At 46.9% G+C, this 20,518-nt stretch overlaps 1 protein-coding gene across 1 annotated transcript in view; it reads left to right on the top strand.

Annotated features, from left to right (window-relative positions):
- LOC126188548 (nascent polypeptide-associated complex subunit alpha, muscle-specific form-like) overlaps positions 1-20,518 on the top strand; it is an 85,259-nt gene that overhangs the window by 46,401 nt on the left and 18,340 nt on the right. The window contains exon 4 of the mRNA XM_049930147.1: positions 873-1,400. Coding sequence (XP_049786104.1) covers positions 873-1,400 — 528 coding nt within the window. The remainder of the gene's footprint in view (positions 1-872; positions 1,401-20,518) is intronic.

Below are 20,518 nucleotides of genomic sequence, written 5' to 3'. Positions count from 1 at the left end.
CGCCAACTACTGGAAGTTCACGAAATTACGGACTGAAGCGGGAATATTCCACGACGTTCCACAACAAATTCCTTACTTTTTAAAGTGAAATTGGCCGAGAAAAAAAAATGTTTCCAGAATGAGATTTTCACTTTGCAGAGGAGTGTGCGCTGATATGAAACTTCCTGGCAGATGAAAACTGTGTGCCGGACCGAGACTCGAACTCGGGACCTTTGCCTTTCGCGGGCAAGTGCTCTACCAACTGAGCTACCCAACCACGACTCACGGCCCGTCCTTACAGCTTTACTTCCGCCAGTACCTCGTCTCCTCCATTCCAGAAGCTCTCCTGCGCAGGAGAGCTTCCAAACTTACAGAAGCTCTCCTGCGAACCTTGCAGAACTAGCACACCTGAAAGAAAGGATATTGTGGAGACATGACTTAGGCACAGTTTTAATCCACCAGGAAGTTTTATATCAGCGCACACTCCACTGCAGAGTGAAAATCTCATTCTGGAAACATCCCCCAGGCTGTGGCTAAGCCATGTCTCCGCAATATCCTTTCTTTCAGGAGTGCTAGTTCTGCAAGGTTCGCAGGAGAGCTTCTGTAAATTTTGGAACGTAGGAGAATACTGGCAGAAGTAAAGCTGTGAGGACGGGATGTAAATCGTGCTTGGGTAGCTCAGTTGGTAGAGCACTTGCCCGCGAAAGGCAAAGGTCCCGAGTTCGAGTCTCGGTCCGGCACACAGTTTTAATCTGCCAGGAAGTTTCAAAAAAAAAAAAAAGTTTTGTATTACTTATTGAACGCTCCTTGTAGTTGTGAAGCTGAAAATTTTTGCTTCCAGATCTCCCTTAAACCTCCTTTAAAGGCGTTTCACGCTCTCGAACGGAACGCAGGTGCTGGACGCACGCCAGAAGGAGATCGCAGCGCGCAGCCTGGGGCTGTGTGGTCGGCCGACCACTGCAGCGGCCCGCCGCGCCAGTTTCCGCAGCACCGGCCACCAGGCGCGCGTCCTCGACGCCGACGCCGCTGTAGACGCCGACGCGCCACCCTGCACGCCGCCCAAGACGCCGCAGGTTCAACCTCAGCAGCAGCCGCAGCCCCTGCCGCAGCCGCCGCCGCCGCCTAAGCCCAAGTCACAGCCGCTGCCACAGGGGCAGCCCAAGCCGCAAGCACAGGCACAGGCCTCACAGAAGCCACTGCCGGTGCCGACGCCGCCCTCACAGCAGCGGCCGCCGCCCAAGCAGGCCCTGGCGCGCTCGCTGTCTGCGCCCTCCAACAGAGCGCAGCTGCAGCCTCGGCCCCCGCCCGCCCAGCCGCCAGCGCCAACCCACACGGCTCAACCACCCCCACCACCGCAGCCGAGGGGCATACTCGTCAGGAGGCCGCCCCACCACGGCAGCAGCGTCGATGTCAGCTCCAAGGCAAGTTCTAATCATATTCAGTGTTGCTTAGTCGTTGACTTATTTAACACGTCCGCAGCTCGTGGTCGTGCGGCAGCGTTCTCGCTTCCCGCGCCCGGGTTCCCGGGTTCGATTCCCGGCGGGGTCAGGGATTTTCTCTGCCTCGTGATGACTGGGTGTTGTGTCATGCCCTTAGGTTAGTTAGGTTTAAGTAGTTCTAAGTTCTAGGCGACTGATGACCACAGATGTTAAGTCCCATAGTGCTCAGAGCCATTTTTGAACTTATTTAACGGATCTTATCCAGAAAGAAGTACACCCTAAGACAAAGAAAGCGATGCACCACGAAGGAACTATGGGAGTGGGACGAAAATCGGTAGTTGTAATGCACACGTACAGAGAAACATATAACTACAATTCCAGAAAAATCGGCTGATTTATTCAAGAGACAGAGCTTCACTAATTGGTCCACCTCTAGCCCTTCTGCAAGCTGCTATTCCGCTTGACATTGATTGATAGAGTTGTTGGGTGTCCTCCAGAGGTATATTGCCCAAAGTCTTTCCAATTAGTGTGTTGGGTCGCCAAAATCCTTATTTGGTTGGAGGGACCTGTCCATAATGCGCCAAACGTTCTCAGTTGAGGACACATCCGACGACCTTTCTGGTCATTGTAGGGTTTGACAAGCACGGAGACAAGCAGTAGAAACTCTCTCTGTGTGCTGGCGGGCATTATCTTGCTGAAATATAAGCCCAGGGTGGCTTGCCATGAAGGGCAACAATACAGGGCTTAGAGTATCGTCGACGAACCGCTGTGCTGTAAGAGTGCCACAGAATACAACCAAAGGGATCCTGCTATGAAATGACACACTAGGCCAACACTCCTGGCTGTTGGGCTGTATGTTCAGTAATAGTCAGGCTGGTATCCCAGCGCTGTCAGGGACGTCTCCACACACGTCTTCCCTGGTCATCTGACTCAGTTTGAAGCGGGACTCATCATTCAAGACAATTCTACTGCAACCAATGAGATTCAAGGAAGAATGTGACAGACACCACTGCAAACGGACTGTTGGTGTATGGAGGTCAATGATACCCAGAGCAAGGCGTGCCGTCAGCTCATCCCTTCCTGTGAGCCGCCTATTAATGATCCTTGTGGTCACTGAAGTATCCTTTGTACGTAGGATCGACGATAACGATGAATCCGGGCTCTGAGTGCCTTTCTGGCGATTGGTCGGTCTTCTCGTTTCGTCGTCCCTCTAGGTCGACTGCTTTCTTCTTTGTGTTTGGCCACGGTTCAGCCACTCCTGCCAACATCGTCGATCTGTGGCGTCACTCCTGTTCAAACGTCGAGCGATTCGTCGAATACTCCGACTGGCTTCTCTGAGCCCACCTTCGCGTCCTCTCTGAAATGCTGGGATCTGCGTATATTGTACACGCGGCTGTCTGCGAGGCGTAGTTACTTTCCAACTGAGTACACGGAATGAAATTCGCAAAGACTTTATTCCATGGTATCGATATGTTCTCTGTTTGCTGTCCTTGTTAGTTGTGTGGTGAAATTGTTGTGCGATGTCACACATTCATCCATCGACCGCTAAAGTTCACAATTTTGCGTTTTCTGTCTATTCCTGTATGAGTATCAATATCAATTTTCAATATATAACCAATTTGTATAACTCCTTCGTGTTCGTGGCAAGGTCCATAACGAACCGTTCAACTCTTCTAAAGCTGCCCAGTCGACTGTTGGGCTTGTGATTGTGAACATGTACTGATGGAAAAGGACCATCGAGTGTTGCGGGAGTGGTAGTAAAAATCGCGTGAAATCTGGAGAAAGAAACACTCCAGAGTTCTAAAATGATACCAGCAGACCAGTTACCACAATGACTGTTGATAAGTAGTTAAAAATAACGGGCTACAGTGGTCGTGCAGCTCCTCATAACGCACAGGGTTCGGTGGTCAATGGTAAGCAAATCTTGAGGTTGTGTGAAGAGCAACGCAACTGGACAGTGGACGACTGGAAAGAAGTGATATAGAATGATGAATCACGCAATCCGCTGGAAGGTTTGGGTTTGGCGAATACATGAAGTATGTTACTTACTATCATGTGTAGTGCCAACAATGAAGTTTGGAGGAGGTGGCGTTAGTTATAGGGGCGTTGATCGTGATTAGGGTCTGGTCCGCTTATTCCGCTTAAGAGAATGCCAAATGCAGAAGAACATGAACACATTTTGCACCATTGTGTGTTGCGTATTGTAGAGGACCATTTCGGAGGCGTTAACTGTTTGTATCAGCATTACAGTACACCTTATCATAAAGGAGCAACTGTGAGGCAATGATTCATGCACAATAACATTTCTGAAATTGACTGGCCTTTTCAGCGTCCAATGGTGCGCCTTTGGGATGAGTTAGAGCGTCGACTTCGCTGCCGACCACAGCGTCCAGCATCACTACCTTCTTTAATTTCAGCTCTTGAAGAAAAATGAGTTGCCATTCCTCTATAGACATTCAGACATATTATTGAAGGCTTCGCCAGAGAAAGGCGTAGGGAGTACACACTCTATATTGTTGCCCGCTAATATATGGCAGGATAATTTTGATACGATAGTGTTTATCAGTGGCTACACGATCTCTCCAAGTTTCGATTCGTGCCGTGCCGTGACGAAATTGTAGAGCGAACCACTAGGGGGCAGGCGTGTCGTGAAGACAAATCATATGCTCCGTATTCTCGCATCTAATTAGATCGAATTGGTTCGCGCCTGCTGATAAGCAACCCATTGTACAGAATTCCAAAACGGGTTGCTGTCACGTCCTCCCTGGCATTTCATATCTGCGAGTGTAGTGAGTTGCGTACGTATTGATGTTTGCCTCGTCACCAAAGGTGTGCAGACCGAGCGGGGTGGTGCAGTGGTTAGACATTGGACTCGCATTCGGAAGGACGACGGTTCAATCCCGTGTCCGGCCATCCTGATTTAGGTTTTCCGTGATTTCCCTAAATCACTCCAGGCAAATGCCGGGATGGTTCCTCTGAAAGGGCACGGCCGACTTCCTTCCCCATCCTTCCCTAATCCGATGCGACCGATGACCACGCTGTCTGGTCTCCTTCCCCACACCAACCAACCAACCAAAGGTGTGCATATTGAGCACCTCCAATATGAATTACAAACATGGAGAGATGCCGTATCCCCTGATATGCACTCTTTTTTTCCCTGTGTCTTATAGTTTACACACAGTCGTCTTCTGAAACCGCAGAGGTACTTGTGAAGAACTATGTATTTTATGTGCTATACTGGTATGAATTACTTTATGCGCAACATGTGTTCCGTTTGAAAATATAGCTAATGGATTATTAGAAAAGTAGAGGCAAAGATCAGTTATTCTTTGACTTTGGGATTAGCGGTCAGTAATTGGAATGAGTCTTACCCTTCAAATATCGGGGAGTATCTCTCTGGGGAAAATTAACGAGGGGAATCAGAATAATACTGAGGATGTGCAATTATCGCGTGAAAGAGAGCGCTTACTACACCAATTATTGAGAATTGTCTCTCAGTCTGGGATCCACACCAAGTTGAATTAAAGGAACAGATAGGAAAGATTTACAGAATAGCTCCGTCACAAATTTGTTTGGGGATTGTTAGAGAGTCTCTCGAATGTTCTACACACAGCAGTGGCAGGCGTTACAAGAGAGACTACGCGCAGCGCGGAGAGCCTTACTTACGAGTTCCGAGAGCTCACATTCCAACATGATCCAAGAAACGTATTATTTCTTTCGAGTTACGCCACATGTTAAGACGAAGACTCTAAAACGATGGAAATTTCACACAGAGGGATACGAGCATCTTCCTTCCTGCAAAAAATGGTTCAAATGGCTCTGAGCACTATGGGACTTAACTTCTGTGGTCATCAGTACCCTAGAACTTAGAACTACTTAAACCTAACTAACCTAAGGATATAACATACATCCATGCCCGAGGCAGGATTCGAACCTGCGATCGTAGCGGTCGCGTGGTTCCAGACTGTAGCGCCTAGAACCGCTCGGCCACTCCAGCCGGCTTCCTCCCTTCATATCATCTTTGACTGGAATGGGAGGGAGAAACTGAATCTGGCGCAGCGTCTATCCTCCGCCACACACCGCATATTGGCTTGTAGCGTATGATGTACTACCTACGGTATCTTCCGAAAGCTACACTGCTTGACAGTTGCAAGGAGACAATATTGGACAGGAATAATCACAGGTAGTGGTGGACGACCTTAAACACAGTACGTATGTAATAGAGTGGCCTCCGTGATGCAACCAATGATAAAACCCTCTCCGTGGAGGCAACAAGCCGTCCTCACGTTGTACGTAACATGGATAGTGGCAATTACCGAGGAGAATGTTTCACATCGTCATCTGGCAAGACGCAGTCAATACCTTCGCTGCGCAGTGCCGATGGTACTGTTACCGACGACTGTGCCGCTATAGCGGAGTTATTGAACGCAGTTTTCCGAAATTCCTTCACCAGGGAAGACGAATGGAATATTCCAGAATTTGAAACACGAACAGCTGCTAGCATGAGTTTCTTAGAAGTAGATACCTTAGGGGTTGCGAAGCAACTCAAATCGCTTGATACGGGCAAGTCTTCAGGTCCAGATTGTATACCGATTAGGTTCCTTTCAGATTACGCTGATACAATAGCTCCCTACTTAGCAATCATATACAACCGCTCGCTCACCGACAGATCTGTACGTACAGATTGGAAAATTGCGCACGTCGCACCAGTGTTTAAGAAGAGTAGTAGGAGTAATCCATCGAACTACAGACCTATATCATTGACGTCGGTTTGCAGTAGGGTTTTGGAGCATATACTGTATTCAGACATTATGTATCACCTCGAAGGGAACGATCTATTGATACGTAATCAGCATGGTTTCAGAAAACATCGTTCTTGTGCAACGCAGCTAGCTCTTTATTCGCACGAAGTAATGGCCGCTATCGACAGGGGATCTCAAGTTGATTCCGTATTTCTAGATTTCCGGAAAGCTTTTGACACCGTTCCTCACAAGCGACTTCTAATCAAGCTGCGGGCCTATGGGGTATCGTCTCAGTTGTGCGACTGGATTCGCGATTTCCTGTCAGGAAGGTCGCAGTTCGTAGTAATAGACGGCAAATCATCGAGTAAAACTGAAGTGATATCAGGTGTTCCCCAGGGAAGCATCCTGGGACCTCTGCTGTTCCTGATCTATATAAATTACCTGGGTGACAATCTGAGCAGTTCCCTTCGGTTGTTCGCACGTGATGCTGTAATTTACTGTCTAGTAAGGTCATCCGAAGACCAGTATCTGTTGCAAAGCGATTTAGGAAAGATTGCTGTATGGTGTGGCAGGTGGCAGTTGACGCTAAATAACGAAAAGTGTGAGGTGATCCACATGAGTTCCAAAAGAAGTCCGTTGGAATTCGATTACTCGATAAATAGTACAATTCTCAAGGCTGTCAATTCAACTAAGTACCTCCGTGTTAAAATTACGAACAACTTCAGTTGGGAAGAACACATAGATAATATTGTGGGGAAGGCGAGCCAAAGGTTGCGTTTCATTGGCAGGACACTTAGAAGATTCAACAAGTCCACTAAGCTTACACTACACTCGTTCGTCCTCTGTTAGAATATTTCTGTGCGGAGTGGGATCCTTACCAGGTGGTATTGACGGAGGACATCGAAAGGGTACAAAAAAGGGCAGCTCGTTTTGTATTATCACGTAATAGGGGAGAGAGTGTGGCAGATACTATACGCGAGTTGGGATGGAAGTCATTAAAACAAAAACGTTTTTCGTCTCGGCGAGATCTATTTACGAAATTTCAGTCACCAACTTTCTCTTCCGAATGCGAAAATATTGTGTTGAGCCCAACCTACATAGGTAGGAATGATCATCAAAATAAAGTAAGAGAAATCAGAGCTGGAACAGAAAGGTTTAGGTGTTCGTTTTTCCCGCGCGCTGTTCGGGAGCGGAATGGTAGGGAGATGGTGTGATTGTGGTTCGATGAACCCTCTGCCTGGCACTTAGGTATGAATTGCAGAGTAATCATCTAGATGTAGATGTAGATCTGGCTTACCCCGCAATGGCAGGCCATATGCCTGGTGATGATACGATGGTCACCATCCACAATTCGTGGTCTAATCGTTAGAATTACTGCCTCTAAATCACGGGGTCCCAAGTTAGATTGTTGACTTGGTTAGAGATTTTCTTCGCTGTGGGAGTGGATCTTTGTGTTATACTGATCAATTCATTTAACCTTCATCGAAGTGCAAGTCGACGAAGTGGCGTGGAATCGAAAGATATGCAGTAGCTGGACAAACGTCCCCTGATGGGGTCTTTCGGATAATAATTGCAAATGATCATTTCATCTTACTGGGTCCGCTGTCAAACATCTTTTACCTCCACCTTCAAGCGTCCATCATTACCTATGATTATGCCTGTCCAGAAATGTGTCTGTTCCTTAGCAATTGTCAAGTAGTGTTGCTTTCGGAAGATAGCGTAGGTACATGAAACCGATCACGACTTGTGTAACACACATCATTCACTGCAAGCCAATATCCGGTGTGTGGCGGAGGATAGACGCTGCGCCAGATTCAACTTCCCCTTCCTAGTCCATTCAAGGGTGTATGCAAGGAGAAACATGTCTGTAACCCTAGGCGTAGGTTCGAATTTCCCTCATTTTAGAGTCGTGGTCTTAACGTGGGACGTAACTCGAAGGAAGTAATACGTTTCTTGGGTAACATTGGAATGAGAGCTCTCGTATTTTTACAAGTAAGGCTCTTCGCGATGCACATCGTCTCTCTTGCAACGCCTGCCACCGCAGTGTGTTGAGCATTTGAGAGACTTCTCACAGTGACCGAACAAATTTGTCACGAAACTATTCTTTAAATCTTTCGTATCTATTCCTTTAATTCAACTTGGTATGGATCTCAGAGTGAGGGACAGTTCTCAAGAATTGACGTCGTAAGCGCTCTCTTTCATGCATTATTTACACATCCTCAGGATTATTCAGATTCCCCTCTTTAAATTTCCTCAGAGACAAATTCCTCGATGTTCATTCCAATTACTGATCGCTAATTTCAAAGCCAAGCAATATCGGATCTTTGCCACTACTTATATGAATTGCATTACATTTGTTTATGTTCAGAGCAAATTTTTGCTACAGACGCTGATTATCTGCAAGTTCCTCTGAATTCAGTAACAAATTTATAATTACATTTATTTTTTATTGTTTATATGTTTTTTTTTCTTTTAATCATTTATCTACATCGTCAAACAGACCGTACGTTGCACATAAAGTAGCATGTACAAGGATAATATATAAAATACATGGTTCTTTATAAGTACCTCTGGTGTTTCAGGGAACGACTGTGAAAACTATGAGAAAACAGGTACGTATCGGAGGATCGTTTCCTGCAGTTTGTACCCATGTAGCAAATCACCCTGCAGAAAATGTCATAGTGACCGGCTTTAGGAACATGTCTAATGCTGTACCATTTGAAGAAATTTTATTATTATTATTATTTGGTAAGATCACTTTCGGCAAATGATGATGGATGTAATTAATTGCAAAAATCCAATTATACTTATTGGCAGAAGAGGCAACTCAATCACTGACTGACGGACTGCTACACGGTCCAGTGTCATTAATGTGACCGTCGAATATGTTCGAAACGGGCAATAACCACTCAGAGACGGCAGGCCGAAGCCCTGGCAGTGGAAGGCATCCCCTGGCTTGTACGGAGGACGCGGAAAACAGTGAAGTCGTTGTCGGAATGCGGAAGAGGAGCGATTTAGCTGACGTCCAAAAGGGCACGGTTATTGGCTTTCGGGCCAAGGGTGGAAGCATTTCCGAAACGGCTAGGTTTGTAAACTGTTGCCGTGTCGCCATGGTTAAAGTGTACCGTGCATGACAAAATGGCGCTATCCTTTATCGGCGGTGAGGAAACTATAATGCATGGAGAGGGGTGTCGCAGTGGTCAGCACACTGCCTCGCATTCGGGAGGACGAAGGTTCAAACCCGCGTCCGGCCATCCTGATTTAGGTTTTCCGTGACTTCCCTAAATCGCTCCAGGCAAATGTCGGGATGGTTCCTTTGAAAGGGCACGGCCGATATCCTTCCCCGTTCTTCCCTAATCCGTTGAGACCGATGACCTCTCCCCCCAAACAACCCAACCCAACAGAACACAGCAACTATAATGCACCACGGGCCATAGATGACAAGGGTGAACTACGGCTGTAGAGATGCGTGCGGGCGAAAAGACGTGCAGATGTTGAGCAACACTACCCAGAAGAACCAGTTCATCGGCGACGAAGATTGGAATTTGCACACCAATACCGCAACTGTCGTAACTGCCGTCTGCTTCACGTCTGCTGTGCAGCGAGCTACCTTAATTTAAGTATTAACTGTATTTTTCTTACTTGTCACTTCTTCTTCCGTGTGTTTTTGCTTTTAGGAAGCTTTAATTGTCGAGTGTTAGTAATAGTGTTCCATAGATTTCGCGTTTGTTTTGAATACAGTCAGAGAGAGTCCGTTTAGTCAGCCATAGTGCTAGTAGTGTCAGTGTCGTCGTAACTGCCGTCTGCTTCACGTCTGCTGTGCAGCGAGCGAGCTACCTTAATTTAAGTATTAACTGCATTTTTCTTACTTGTCACTTCTTCTTCCGTGTGTTTTTGCTTTTAGGAAGCTTTAATTGTCAGTGCTAGTAATAGTGTTCCATAGATTTCGTGTTTGTTTTGAATACAGTCAGAGAGAGTCCCTTTAGTCAGCCATAGTGCCAGTAGTGCTAGTATTTGTTTTCAATACAGTCCAGAGACAGGTAGTGCTATTTTCATTGTTTTCTACAAGAAGTGGCTAGCAACCACAGGTTAGTCAACCTTTAGTGAATTAGCAGTCTAGTTAAAAGTTGATTAACTCTCTACAGTAATTTGATTTCTTAGGATGGATAGGATGTTTGACTGCTGTGTACGGACGCAGGAGGAGCTGGCCACTGCTCGCGAACAGATGAACGTGTTGATAGCCGCGGTCAGCCGTCTTCAGGCTGCTGCCTCGGAGTGTAGCGGCAGTGGGGATTCTGGTGCGTCGCATGGGACACCCCAGGTATTACATGCTTCACCCACTGTCCCTGCTGTCGAGACATCTTCGCGGGTACCGGGCGCGGTTGGGCCACCCTCTCCCCAAGGGGAGTGGCGGGTTCAGCGGCGTTCGCGGCGCACGAGGCGGAGGGTAAATGTGGAAGCTGGTCGTGTGACATCGCGCACTCTGCCTGTGAGTGGACATGTGGCCGCTCCTTCAGCAAGGTCCGAGCAGGCACTCGGGGGGAGGGGTTTATTAGTTACTGGGAGCTCCAACGTTAGGCGGGTGATGGAGCCCGTTAGGGAAATAGCGGAAAGGTCGGGGAAGAAGGCCAGTGTTCACTCTGTCTGCTTGCCGGGGGGTCTCATCCGAGATGTGGAGGAGGCCCTGCCGGAGGCGATAAAGAGCACTGGGTGCACCCGACTGCAAATTGTTGCTCATGTCGGCACCAATGACTCCTGCCGTCTGGGTTCAGGGGTCATCCTCAGTTCGTACAGGCGGTTGGCGCAATTGGTGAAGGCGGAAAGCCTCGCTCGCGGGGTGGAATCAGAGCTAACTATTTGTAGTATCGTTCCCAGAACCGATCGCGGTCCTCTGGTTTGAAGCCGACTGGAAGGCTTAAACCAGAGGCTCAGACGATTCTGCGGAGATCTGGGGTGCAAATTTCTCGACCTCCGCTATCGGGTGGAGAAATGTAGGGTCCCCCTGAATAGGTCAGGCGTGCACTACACGCCGGAAGCGGCTACAAGGGTAGCGGAGTACGTGTGGAGTGCACATGGGGGTTTTTTAGGTTAGAGAATCCCCTCTCTAGGCCCGACAAGACGCCTCCTGAGACGCGGCAAGGTAGGAGCAGGCAAAATGCAACAGGGAATAACAATATTAATGTGCTAATAGTAACCTGCAGGAGCGTCTATAGAAAGGTCCCAGAACTGCTCTCATTAATAAATGGTCACAACGCCCATATAGTACTAGGGGCAGAAAGTTGTCTGAAACCAGACGTATATAGTAATAAAGTCCTAAACTCAGGCTGGACAGTGAAGGGGTAGGCGTGTTTATAGCGATAAGAAGTGCAATAGTATCGAAGGAAATTGACGGAGATCCGAAATGTGAAATAATTTGGGTGAAGGTCACGGTTAAAGCAGGCTCAGACATGCTAATTGGATGTCTCTATAGGCCCCCTGGCTCAGCAGCTGTTGTGGCTGAGCACCTGAAGAATAATTTGGAAAATATTTCGAGTAGATTTCCCCACCATGTTATAGTTCTGGGTGGAGATTTTAATTTGCCGGATATAGACAGGGAGACACAAACGTTCATAACGGGTGACAGGGACAAAGAATCCAGTGAAATTTTTTTAAGTGCTTTATCTGAAAACTACCTTGAGCAGTTAAACAGAGAACCGACTCATGGCGATAACATATTAGACCTTCTGGTGATAAACAGACCCGAACTATTTGAAAAAGTTAACGCAGAACAGGGTATCATCGATCATAAAGCGGTTACGGCATCGATGATTTCAGCCGTAAATAGGAATATTAAAAAAGGGTAGGAGGATTTTTCTGTTTAGAAAAAGTGACAAAAAGCAGATTTCAGAGTACCTGTTGGCTCAACACAAAAGTTTTGTCTCAAGTACAGAGAGTGTTGAGGATCAGTGGACAAAGTTCAAAACCATCGTACAATATGCGTTAGATGAGTATGTGCCAAGCAAGATCGTAAGAGATGGAAAAGAGCCACCGTGGTACAACAACCGAGTTAGAAAACTGCTGCGGAAGCAAAGGGAACTTCACAGCAAACATAAACATAGCCAAAGACTTGCAGACAAACAAAAATTACACGAAGCGAAATGTAGTGTGAGGAGGGCTATGCGAGAGGCGTTCAATGAGTTCGAAAGTAATGTTCTATGTACTGACTTGTCAGAAAATCCTAAGAAATTTTGGTCTTATGTCAAAGCGGTAGGTGGATCAAAACAAAATGTCCAGACACTCTGTGACCAAAATGGTACTGAAACAGAGGATAACAGAGTAAAGGGCGAAATAGTAAATGTCTTTTTCCAAAGCTGTTTCACAGAGGAAGACTGCACTGTAGTTCCTTCTCTAGATTGTCGCACAGATGACAAAATGGTAGATATCGAAATAGACGACAGAGGGATAGAGAAACAATTAAAATCGCTCAAAAGAGGAAAGGCCGCTGGACCTGATGGGATACCAGTTCGATTTTACACAGAGTACGCGAAGGAACTTGCCCCCCTTCTTGCAGCGGTGTACCGTAGGTCTCTAGAAGAGCAAAGCGTTCCAAAGGATTGGAAAAGGGCACAGGTCATCCCCGTTTTCAAGAAGGGACGTCGAACAGATGTGCAGAACTATAGACCTATATCTCTAACGTCGATCAGTTGTAGAATTTTGGAACACGTATTATGTTCGAGTATAATGACTTTTCTGGAGACTAGAAATCTACTCTGTAGGAATCAGCATGGGTTTCGAAAAAGACAGTCGTGTGAAAGCCAGCTCGCGCTATTGGTTCATGAGACTCAGAGTGCCATAGACACAGGTTCACAGGTAGATGCCGTGTTTCTTGACTTCCGCAAGGCGTTCGATACAGTTCCCCACAGTCGTTTAATGAACAAAGTAAGAGCATATGGACTATCAGACCAATTATGCGATTGGATTGAAGAGTTCCTAGATAACAATACGCAGCATGTCATTCTCAATGGAGAGAAGTCTTCCGAAGTAAGAGTGATTTCAGGTGTACCGCAGCGGAGTGTCATAGGACCGTTGCTATTCACAATATACATAAATGACCTTGTGGATGACATCGGAAGTTCACTGAGGCTTTTTGCAGATGATGTTGTAGTATATCGAGAGGTTGTAACAATGGAAAATTTTACTGAAATGCAGGAGGATCTGCAGCGAATTGACGCATGGTGCAGGGAATGGCAATTGAATCTCAATGTAGACAAGTGTAATGTGATGCGAATACATAGAAAGATAGATCCCTTATCATTTAGCTACAAAATAGCAGGTCAGCAACTGGAAGCAGTTAATTCCATAAATTATCTGGGAGTACGCATTAGGAGTGATTTAAAATGGAATGATCATATAAAGTTGATCGTCGGTAAAACAGATGCCAGACTGAGATTCATTGGAAGAATCCTAAGGAAATGCAATCCGAAAACAAAGGAAGTAGGTTACAGTACGCTTGTTCGCCCACTGCTTGAATACTGCTCAGCAGTGTGTGATCCGTACCAGATAGGGTTGATAGAAGAGGTAGAGAAGATCCAACGGAGAGCAGCGCGCTTCGTTACAGGATCGTTTAGTAATCGCGAAAGCGTTACGGAGATGATAGATAAACTCCAGTGGAAGACTCTGCAGGAGAGACAGTCAGTAGTTCGGTATGGGCTTTTGTTAAAGTTTCGAGAACATACATTCACCGAAGAGTCAAGCAGTATATTGCTCCCTCCTACGTATATCTCGCGAAGAGACCATGAGGATAAAATGAGAGAGATTAGAGCCCACACAGAAGCATACCGACAATCCTTCTTTCCACGAACAATACGGGACTGGAATAGAAGGGAGAACCGATAGAGGTACTCAGGGTACCCTCCGCCACACATCGTCAGGTAGCTTGCGGAGTATGGATGTAGACGTAGATGTAGATGTAGAACTGGACACGCACTCAGTAGAGACAAGTGGCCTCTTCGTATGTCAGATGGCCATTGGCATGCACGGCGTGGAACGTTTCAAAGCAAATACCCTGCAACGGTTGCCGGAAGGGTCCAGGCTCGCTGACAGAGCGTTATGGTGTGGGGGTTGGTTTCGTGGCATTCCCTGGGTGATATCGTCATTCTGGAAGGCACAATGGAACAAAAGATACAAATGGTTCAAATGGCTCTGAGCACTATGGGACTTAACATCTGAGGTCATCAGTCTCCTAGAACTTAGAACTACGAGGTCATCAGTCCCCTAGAACTTAGAACTACTTAAACCTAAATAACCTAAGGACATCACATACCCATGCTCGAGGCAGGATTCGAACCTGCGATCGTAGCGGTCGCGCGGTTCCAGACTGAAGTGCCTAGAACCGCTCGGCCATAACGGCCGGCTGTATGTATCTATCCTTGGGGACCATGTCCACACCTACATGCTGTATGTTCCTCCTCAGTAGAGTGTCATCTACCAATAGCAAAATGCAGCGTGTCGCACAACTTGCAGTGTACGTGCGTGGTTCGAAGGGCACCAGGATGACTGTACTGTACTCGCCTGGCGTCCAGACTCGGCGGATTTAAACCCAATCGATTATCTTGGGACAACCTTGAGCGGGCTGTTCGCGCCATGGATCCTCAGGCGGAAAACTTAGTGCAGCTGCCCACTACACTGGAGTCGGCAAGGCTCCCAATCCCTGTCGGAACCCTCCAGAACATCACTAACTCTCTTCCTACACGTCTCGAGGAGTAACTTGAGCGCACTTGGCATGTTTGTGTTTCGTAACCTTTTTGGGAATTAATTAAATGAACTATATTATATTATATAAACTTTTTATAAGGTAAAACATCTTCTAAGATTATTTTATCTTATAAAAAAGTTTATATAATGTAATCAATTCGTCAAAAAAAAAAGTTATGCAGTACAAACATGCCAAGTGCGCTCGACTTACCCACTTAACTACTGTCTCACAGCTGTCCGCGCTGCAAAAGGCGGTTATTCGGTTTTTGACCGGTGGTTACGTTAATGTGGCTGGATAGGATTGTGTGTCAGCTACCTTAAGCGTATTACGTGGAAGAGCGGACTACACAACCGGCAGTTGCGGGAAGCAACTTTGTCGCGTGATTAAGTACAGCCATACTCTAGTTAACGTAGTGTGCGTTGTTACTTGTCAGTTCAAGCGTGCTGTTACAAAATTGCATTTACTATCAATGAGGAGCAAAAAGCAGTGACTGTGCAGACGGAAGTTGGTTGGTTGGTTGGGTTGTGGGATTGAAAGGACCAGACAACAAGGGCCATCGGTCCCGCAGACGGAAGTGCAAGGGAAATTTTAAAGCTGAGCAACTCGATAGTATACGAATTACGGCAAGAAGAACATGCTGCTGAAATGAATTGAACTGAGGTATTTACCCGAAAGAAAAAGCAACGAAATGCGCACAATATACGAGGGTAATCCCAAAAGTGAGGTCTGCTATTTTTTTATAAGTACAGAACTCTGTTTGTGTGGCAGTTTGTCACACTGTTATGAAGAGTGCTTCACGCGCTGTGTGTAAACATGCGCACTCCGCGTTCAGGCGCTCAGTCTTGGCTTGGCAGCCGCTGGGAATGGAGCTCCCGTTGGATGTTACCACCAAGTGCGAATTGCACGCAGTTATTCGGTTTTTGAACGAAAGGGCACTGCGCCGATTGAAATCCATCGCCAATTGACGGAAGTGTATGGTGAGTCGTGCATGCATGTCAAAAATGTTCGTAAGTGGTGTAGAGAGTTTGCAGCTGGTCGTACCGAAATTCACGACGAACGATCGTGCGGGAGACCATCAATTTCTGAGCGGACAGTGTTGAAGGTTGAGCAAAGCATGCGTGAAGATCGGCAGATCACTCTGGATGATCTCTGCACGTTGGCTCCTGAGGTTTCCCGAAGCACCGCTCTCAGAATTTTAACGGAAACGTTGAACTACCGGAAGGTGTGCGCAAGATGGGTGCCACGCATGCTGACTGAAGACCACATTCGGCAACGAGTTGATGCTTCCCGCGCCTTTATTCGCCGCCTTGCAGCCGAACAGGACAACTTTTTGGACTGGTTAAATTGGCTGGAAAGCGATTCACCTCCGACGACGAGGTGAAAGAAGAGGTTCTTAACTTCCTGAACAGCATGGCGGTGAGGTGGCATGACATGGGCATACAAAACCTGCCACAGCGTCTACAAAAATGCATTGACAGAAATGGTGATAACGTCGAAAAATAGGTAAACGTTCAAACTGTAAACTGATGTAAACCATTGTAGAAATAAGCAGGTCTATGGGCTTATAAAAGTAGATCTTACTTTTGGGATTACCCTCGTATATGTCACTGACAATGTGAATAAATGTGTTATTTGGCAGCAATTTCTGTAGTATTACGAACATAAAAAGAAAGTACCGACTTCGTGAAAACTTCACATTTTATGTCTCACAGAATTGGAACTCAAAGCTAGCAAAGTAACTCTGGCGAGGGGGAGAGCGTGGGGCCTCAGATGGGGACTATCGTATGGACTGAGTAATGACGGGGTTTAAGGTGGCAGGTACTTCGCCGTAAAACCATTAATGCTGGTGGGCCTTTGTTCAAGACATCCTCGGGAGACGGACGAGATGAAAATCTTTACGATCTATTAAACTGCCAACGGTCTCTGAAAAGTGCAATAGCGTAGTGTGAAACGGCACGAGCAAGCTCAATCAAAGGCGTTGGTTGGATTCTGGTCGAAAGTGGATTTTGTTTTCCTTCTCTCTACTTTCACTTTTAGTAACAGCTGATAAAAGCCTTTATTACATCGGTATCAAAAGCGATAAGAAAGAGATAAAATGCAATATATGTCACATTTAGTATCGAGCAGGCGCATGTAAATTTATTATGTTGCGATTTGTGGTTTTCAGAGTGATAATTGTCATAAAAACATTGATAACATAACTCCGAAAAAAATTAAGCAGAAACTTATGTCTTTGACATACTGCAATACTGGTTCTAATACGTTCAGCAGTCTTGTCACGTATTTTCGGTCGCATGCACCATCGCACTTCGAAGCCGATAGAGTTAAAAAAAATTAAAATTTTCATGCGACTAGTATCGAATCCATTGGAAACAATCACCTGCCACAACAATTCGTGATCTCTAGGATATAGCTGAAGTACTATGGAACGACGTACACGTACTGGAATTCAGAAATGGACGAGTACGAGTCCAGTATTTGGGCCGCATACTTCACAAATCTAGGCGATGTTACTGTCTGCTACGGTAGCTGTTTGGTCAGCGTGGTAGATTGTTAACCGACGGGGCCCGGGTTCGATTCCCTGCCGGTCGAATATTTTCTTCACTTGGGTACTTGTGTCGTATTGACCTTACGTTTGTATCGTCGTTACTCACACGAAAGTCGCCTCAAACACACTGTCCTATCGTCTTTCCACTACTGAAATGGTTAGATGGGCGAGAACAGAAAATGAATAAATTAAAAAAAAAAAGACGCCGCTGTTACATTTGTGCAAACGCCCTTCCTTCGGTCCCGCTGTTGTCTCGCGAGGATGACGAGTCTGAGAACTGTGGCTCCGCGGTCGCTTCATTCTTGCAGATTCGTTCACTCCTACTGAAGCATGCGGGGATGTAAGAATAGTCGTGACGTACTGTTAGTACAGAAGATCAGTACACGATCTTGATGCACTCACAAGGCGAAATGACCGATTGTCAAGATCAGATGGCCTTTAACGAAGCCGTCTTTAGTGACATTGTGGAGAGTGAAAGACGAAAATTGATTGGTGCAAAGTACGCAATCGCAAACATGCGCCGTCAGACAAGGAGTGATATCTGGAAAAGTTTCACGCTATAGTCCATGCTTCACACGAAAAACATGCAATTTTGGTTCCATGCAAACAAAATGGTTGTATTATTGTTTATTCCACCTCCACGCTGACCAAAAACATGTGTTGCATCAAACCAAACGAAAACTGGGCGCAGGGCAACGTCACTGTCGCAAGAGAGCGCACTATTTCTACATTCATTTGTTCATGGCAACTTGCATTTATTGGCTAATAGCGAGTTGTGAGCTCATCATTCATTTCTGTAATTTATTTTAACAACTAATCACCATTAAGAGATTCCACTTTATCCTCACGTCACATTTTGTGGTATATCTTTATAGAATCGGTAACGACTAAAGCGTGTATAAGCCAACGTAATTGTTAGACATTCTCCGAACACGTAATTGTTAGACATTCTCCGAACAGACTTAAAATTTTTATGTATATAAATGTGTGTGTAAACATAACAATACTCACTGCTAACCGATCAGTCGTTACATTGGTATGCAACAGTCGCTATGCCCAATCGTTGCTTCCGTCATTGAAGCAGATCTGACATTTTGTGAGATTTCAACTTGCACTCAAGAATGGCTATAAAGCCGAAATCATGATTCTGCAAAATAAATAGAGAGTAATATACGGTTTAATGGCGAAAATTTCTTTCAAAACGGTTGCGTTTGTAGGGGGAATGCCGCGAGTCCGCGGTTATACTTGCGAACTCGGTACTCGCTCATCTTTCTGAGCAAGTCGAGTCCACCTGTGCCCTACAACAGACTGTGGTGACGAGTGGACTGTGGCCGGGACTCGCGAGTCGAGTCCAAGGGCACACGGGGCGGCGAGTTCGAAGATCACGTCACAGGACTCGCTGGCAAGTACACTTCTGGAAATAGAAAAAAGAACACAATGACACCGGTGTGTCAGACCCACCATACTTGCTCCGGACACTGCGAGAGGGCTGTACAAGTAATGATCACACGCACGGCACAGCGGACACACCAGGAACCGCGGTGTTGGCCGTCGAATGGCGCTAGCTGCGCAGTATTTGTGCACCGCCGCCGTCAGTGTCAGCCAGTTTGCCGTGGCATACGGAGCTCCATCGCAGTCTTTAACACTGGTAGCATGCCGCGACAGCGTGGACGTGAACAGTATGTGCAGTTGACGGACTTTGAGCGAGGGCTTATAGTGGGCATGCGGGAGGCCGGGTGGACGTACCGCCGAATTGCTCAACACGTGGGGCGTGAGGTCTCCACAGTACATCGATGTTGTCGCCAGTGGTCGGCGGAAGGTGCACGTGCCCGTCGACCTGGGACCGGACCGCAGCGACGCACGGATGCTCGCCAAGACCGTAGGATCCTACGCAGTGCGTAGGGGACCGCACCGCCACTTCCCAGCGAATTAGGGACACTGTTGCTCCTGGGGTATCGGCGAGGACCATTCGCAACCGTCTCCATGAAGCTGGGCTACGGTCCCGCACACCGTTAGGCCGTCTTCCGCTCACGCCCCAACATCGTGCAGCCCGCCTCCAGTGGTGTCGCGACAGGCGTGAATGGAGGGGCTAATGGAGACGTGTCGTCTTCAGCGATGAGAGTCGCTTCTGCCTTGGTGCCAATGATGGTCGTATGCGTGTTTGGCGCCGTGCAGGTGAGCGCCACAATCAGGACTGCATACGACCGAGGCACACAGGGCCAACACCCGGCATCATGGTGTGGGGAGCGATCTCCTACACTGGCCGTACACCACTGGTGATCGTCGAGGGGACACTGAATAGTGCACGGTACATCCAAACCGTCATCGAACCCATCGTTCTACCATTCTTAGACCGGCAAGGGAACTTGCTGTTCCAACAGGACAATGCACGTCCGCATGTATCCCGTGCCACCCAACGTGCTCTAGAAGGTGTAAGTCAACTACCCTGGCCAGCAAGATCTCCGGATCTGTCCCCCATTGAGCATGTTTGGGACTGGATGAAGCGTCGTCTCACGCGGTCTGCACGTCCAGTACGAACGCTGGTCCAACTGAGGCGCCAGGTGGAAATGGCATGGCAAGCCGTTCCACAGGACTACATCCAGCATCTCTACGATCGTCTCCATGGGAGAATAGCAGCCTGCATTGCTGCGAAAGGTGGATATACACTGTACTAGTGCCGACATTGTGCATGCTCTGTTGCCTGTGTCTATGTGCCTGTGGTTCTGTCAGTGTGATCATGTGATGTATCTGACCCCAGGAATGTGTCAATAAAGTTTCCCCTTCCTGGGACAATGAATTCACGGTGTTCTTATTTCAATTTCCAGGAGTGTATATCGAGCTCAGATCTGTGTACTAAATTTCACACAATGTTCACCCAAAATCACCTACAGTTTTTGGCATCTACACTGTCCGGCAAGAAAATCGCAACACTTCAATTTCTTACGAAAACTGAAATTTGTTTTAAATTTATGACACTAGCCCACTATTTTATGATGGAATGTTGTGGTGCGATCTCATCTAAGCGCCCGAGAATGAAAAAAGAAAGACAGTTATAAACAAATGTAACAATTTAAGC

The sequence above is a fragment of the Schistocerca cancellata genome, chromosome 5 (assembly GCF_023864275.1).
Source record: "Schistocerca cancellata isolate TAMUIC-IGC-003103 chromosome 5, iqSchCanc2.1, whole genome shotgun sequence".
In the NCBI taxonomy this organism is placed as follows: Eukaryota; Metazoa; Arthropoda; class Insecta; order Orthoptera; family Acrididae; genus Schistocerca; species Schistocerca cancellata.
The sequence above is the reverse complement of the archived record's forward strand: the minus strand, read 5'-3'. Positions and strand labels throughout refer to the sequence as shown.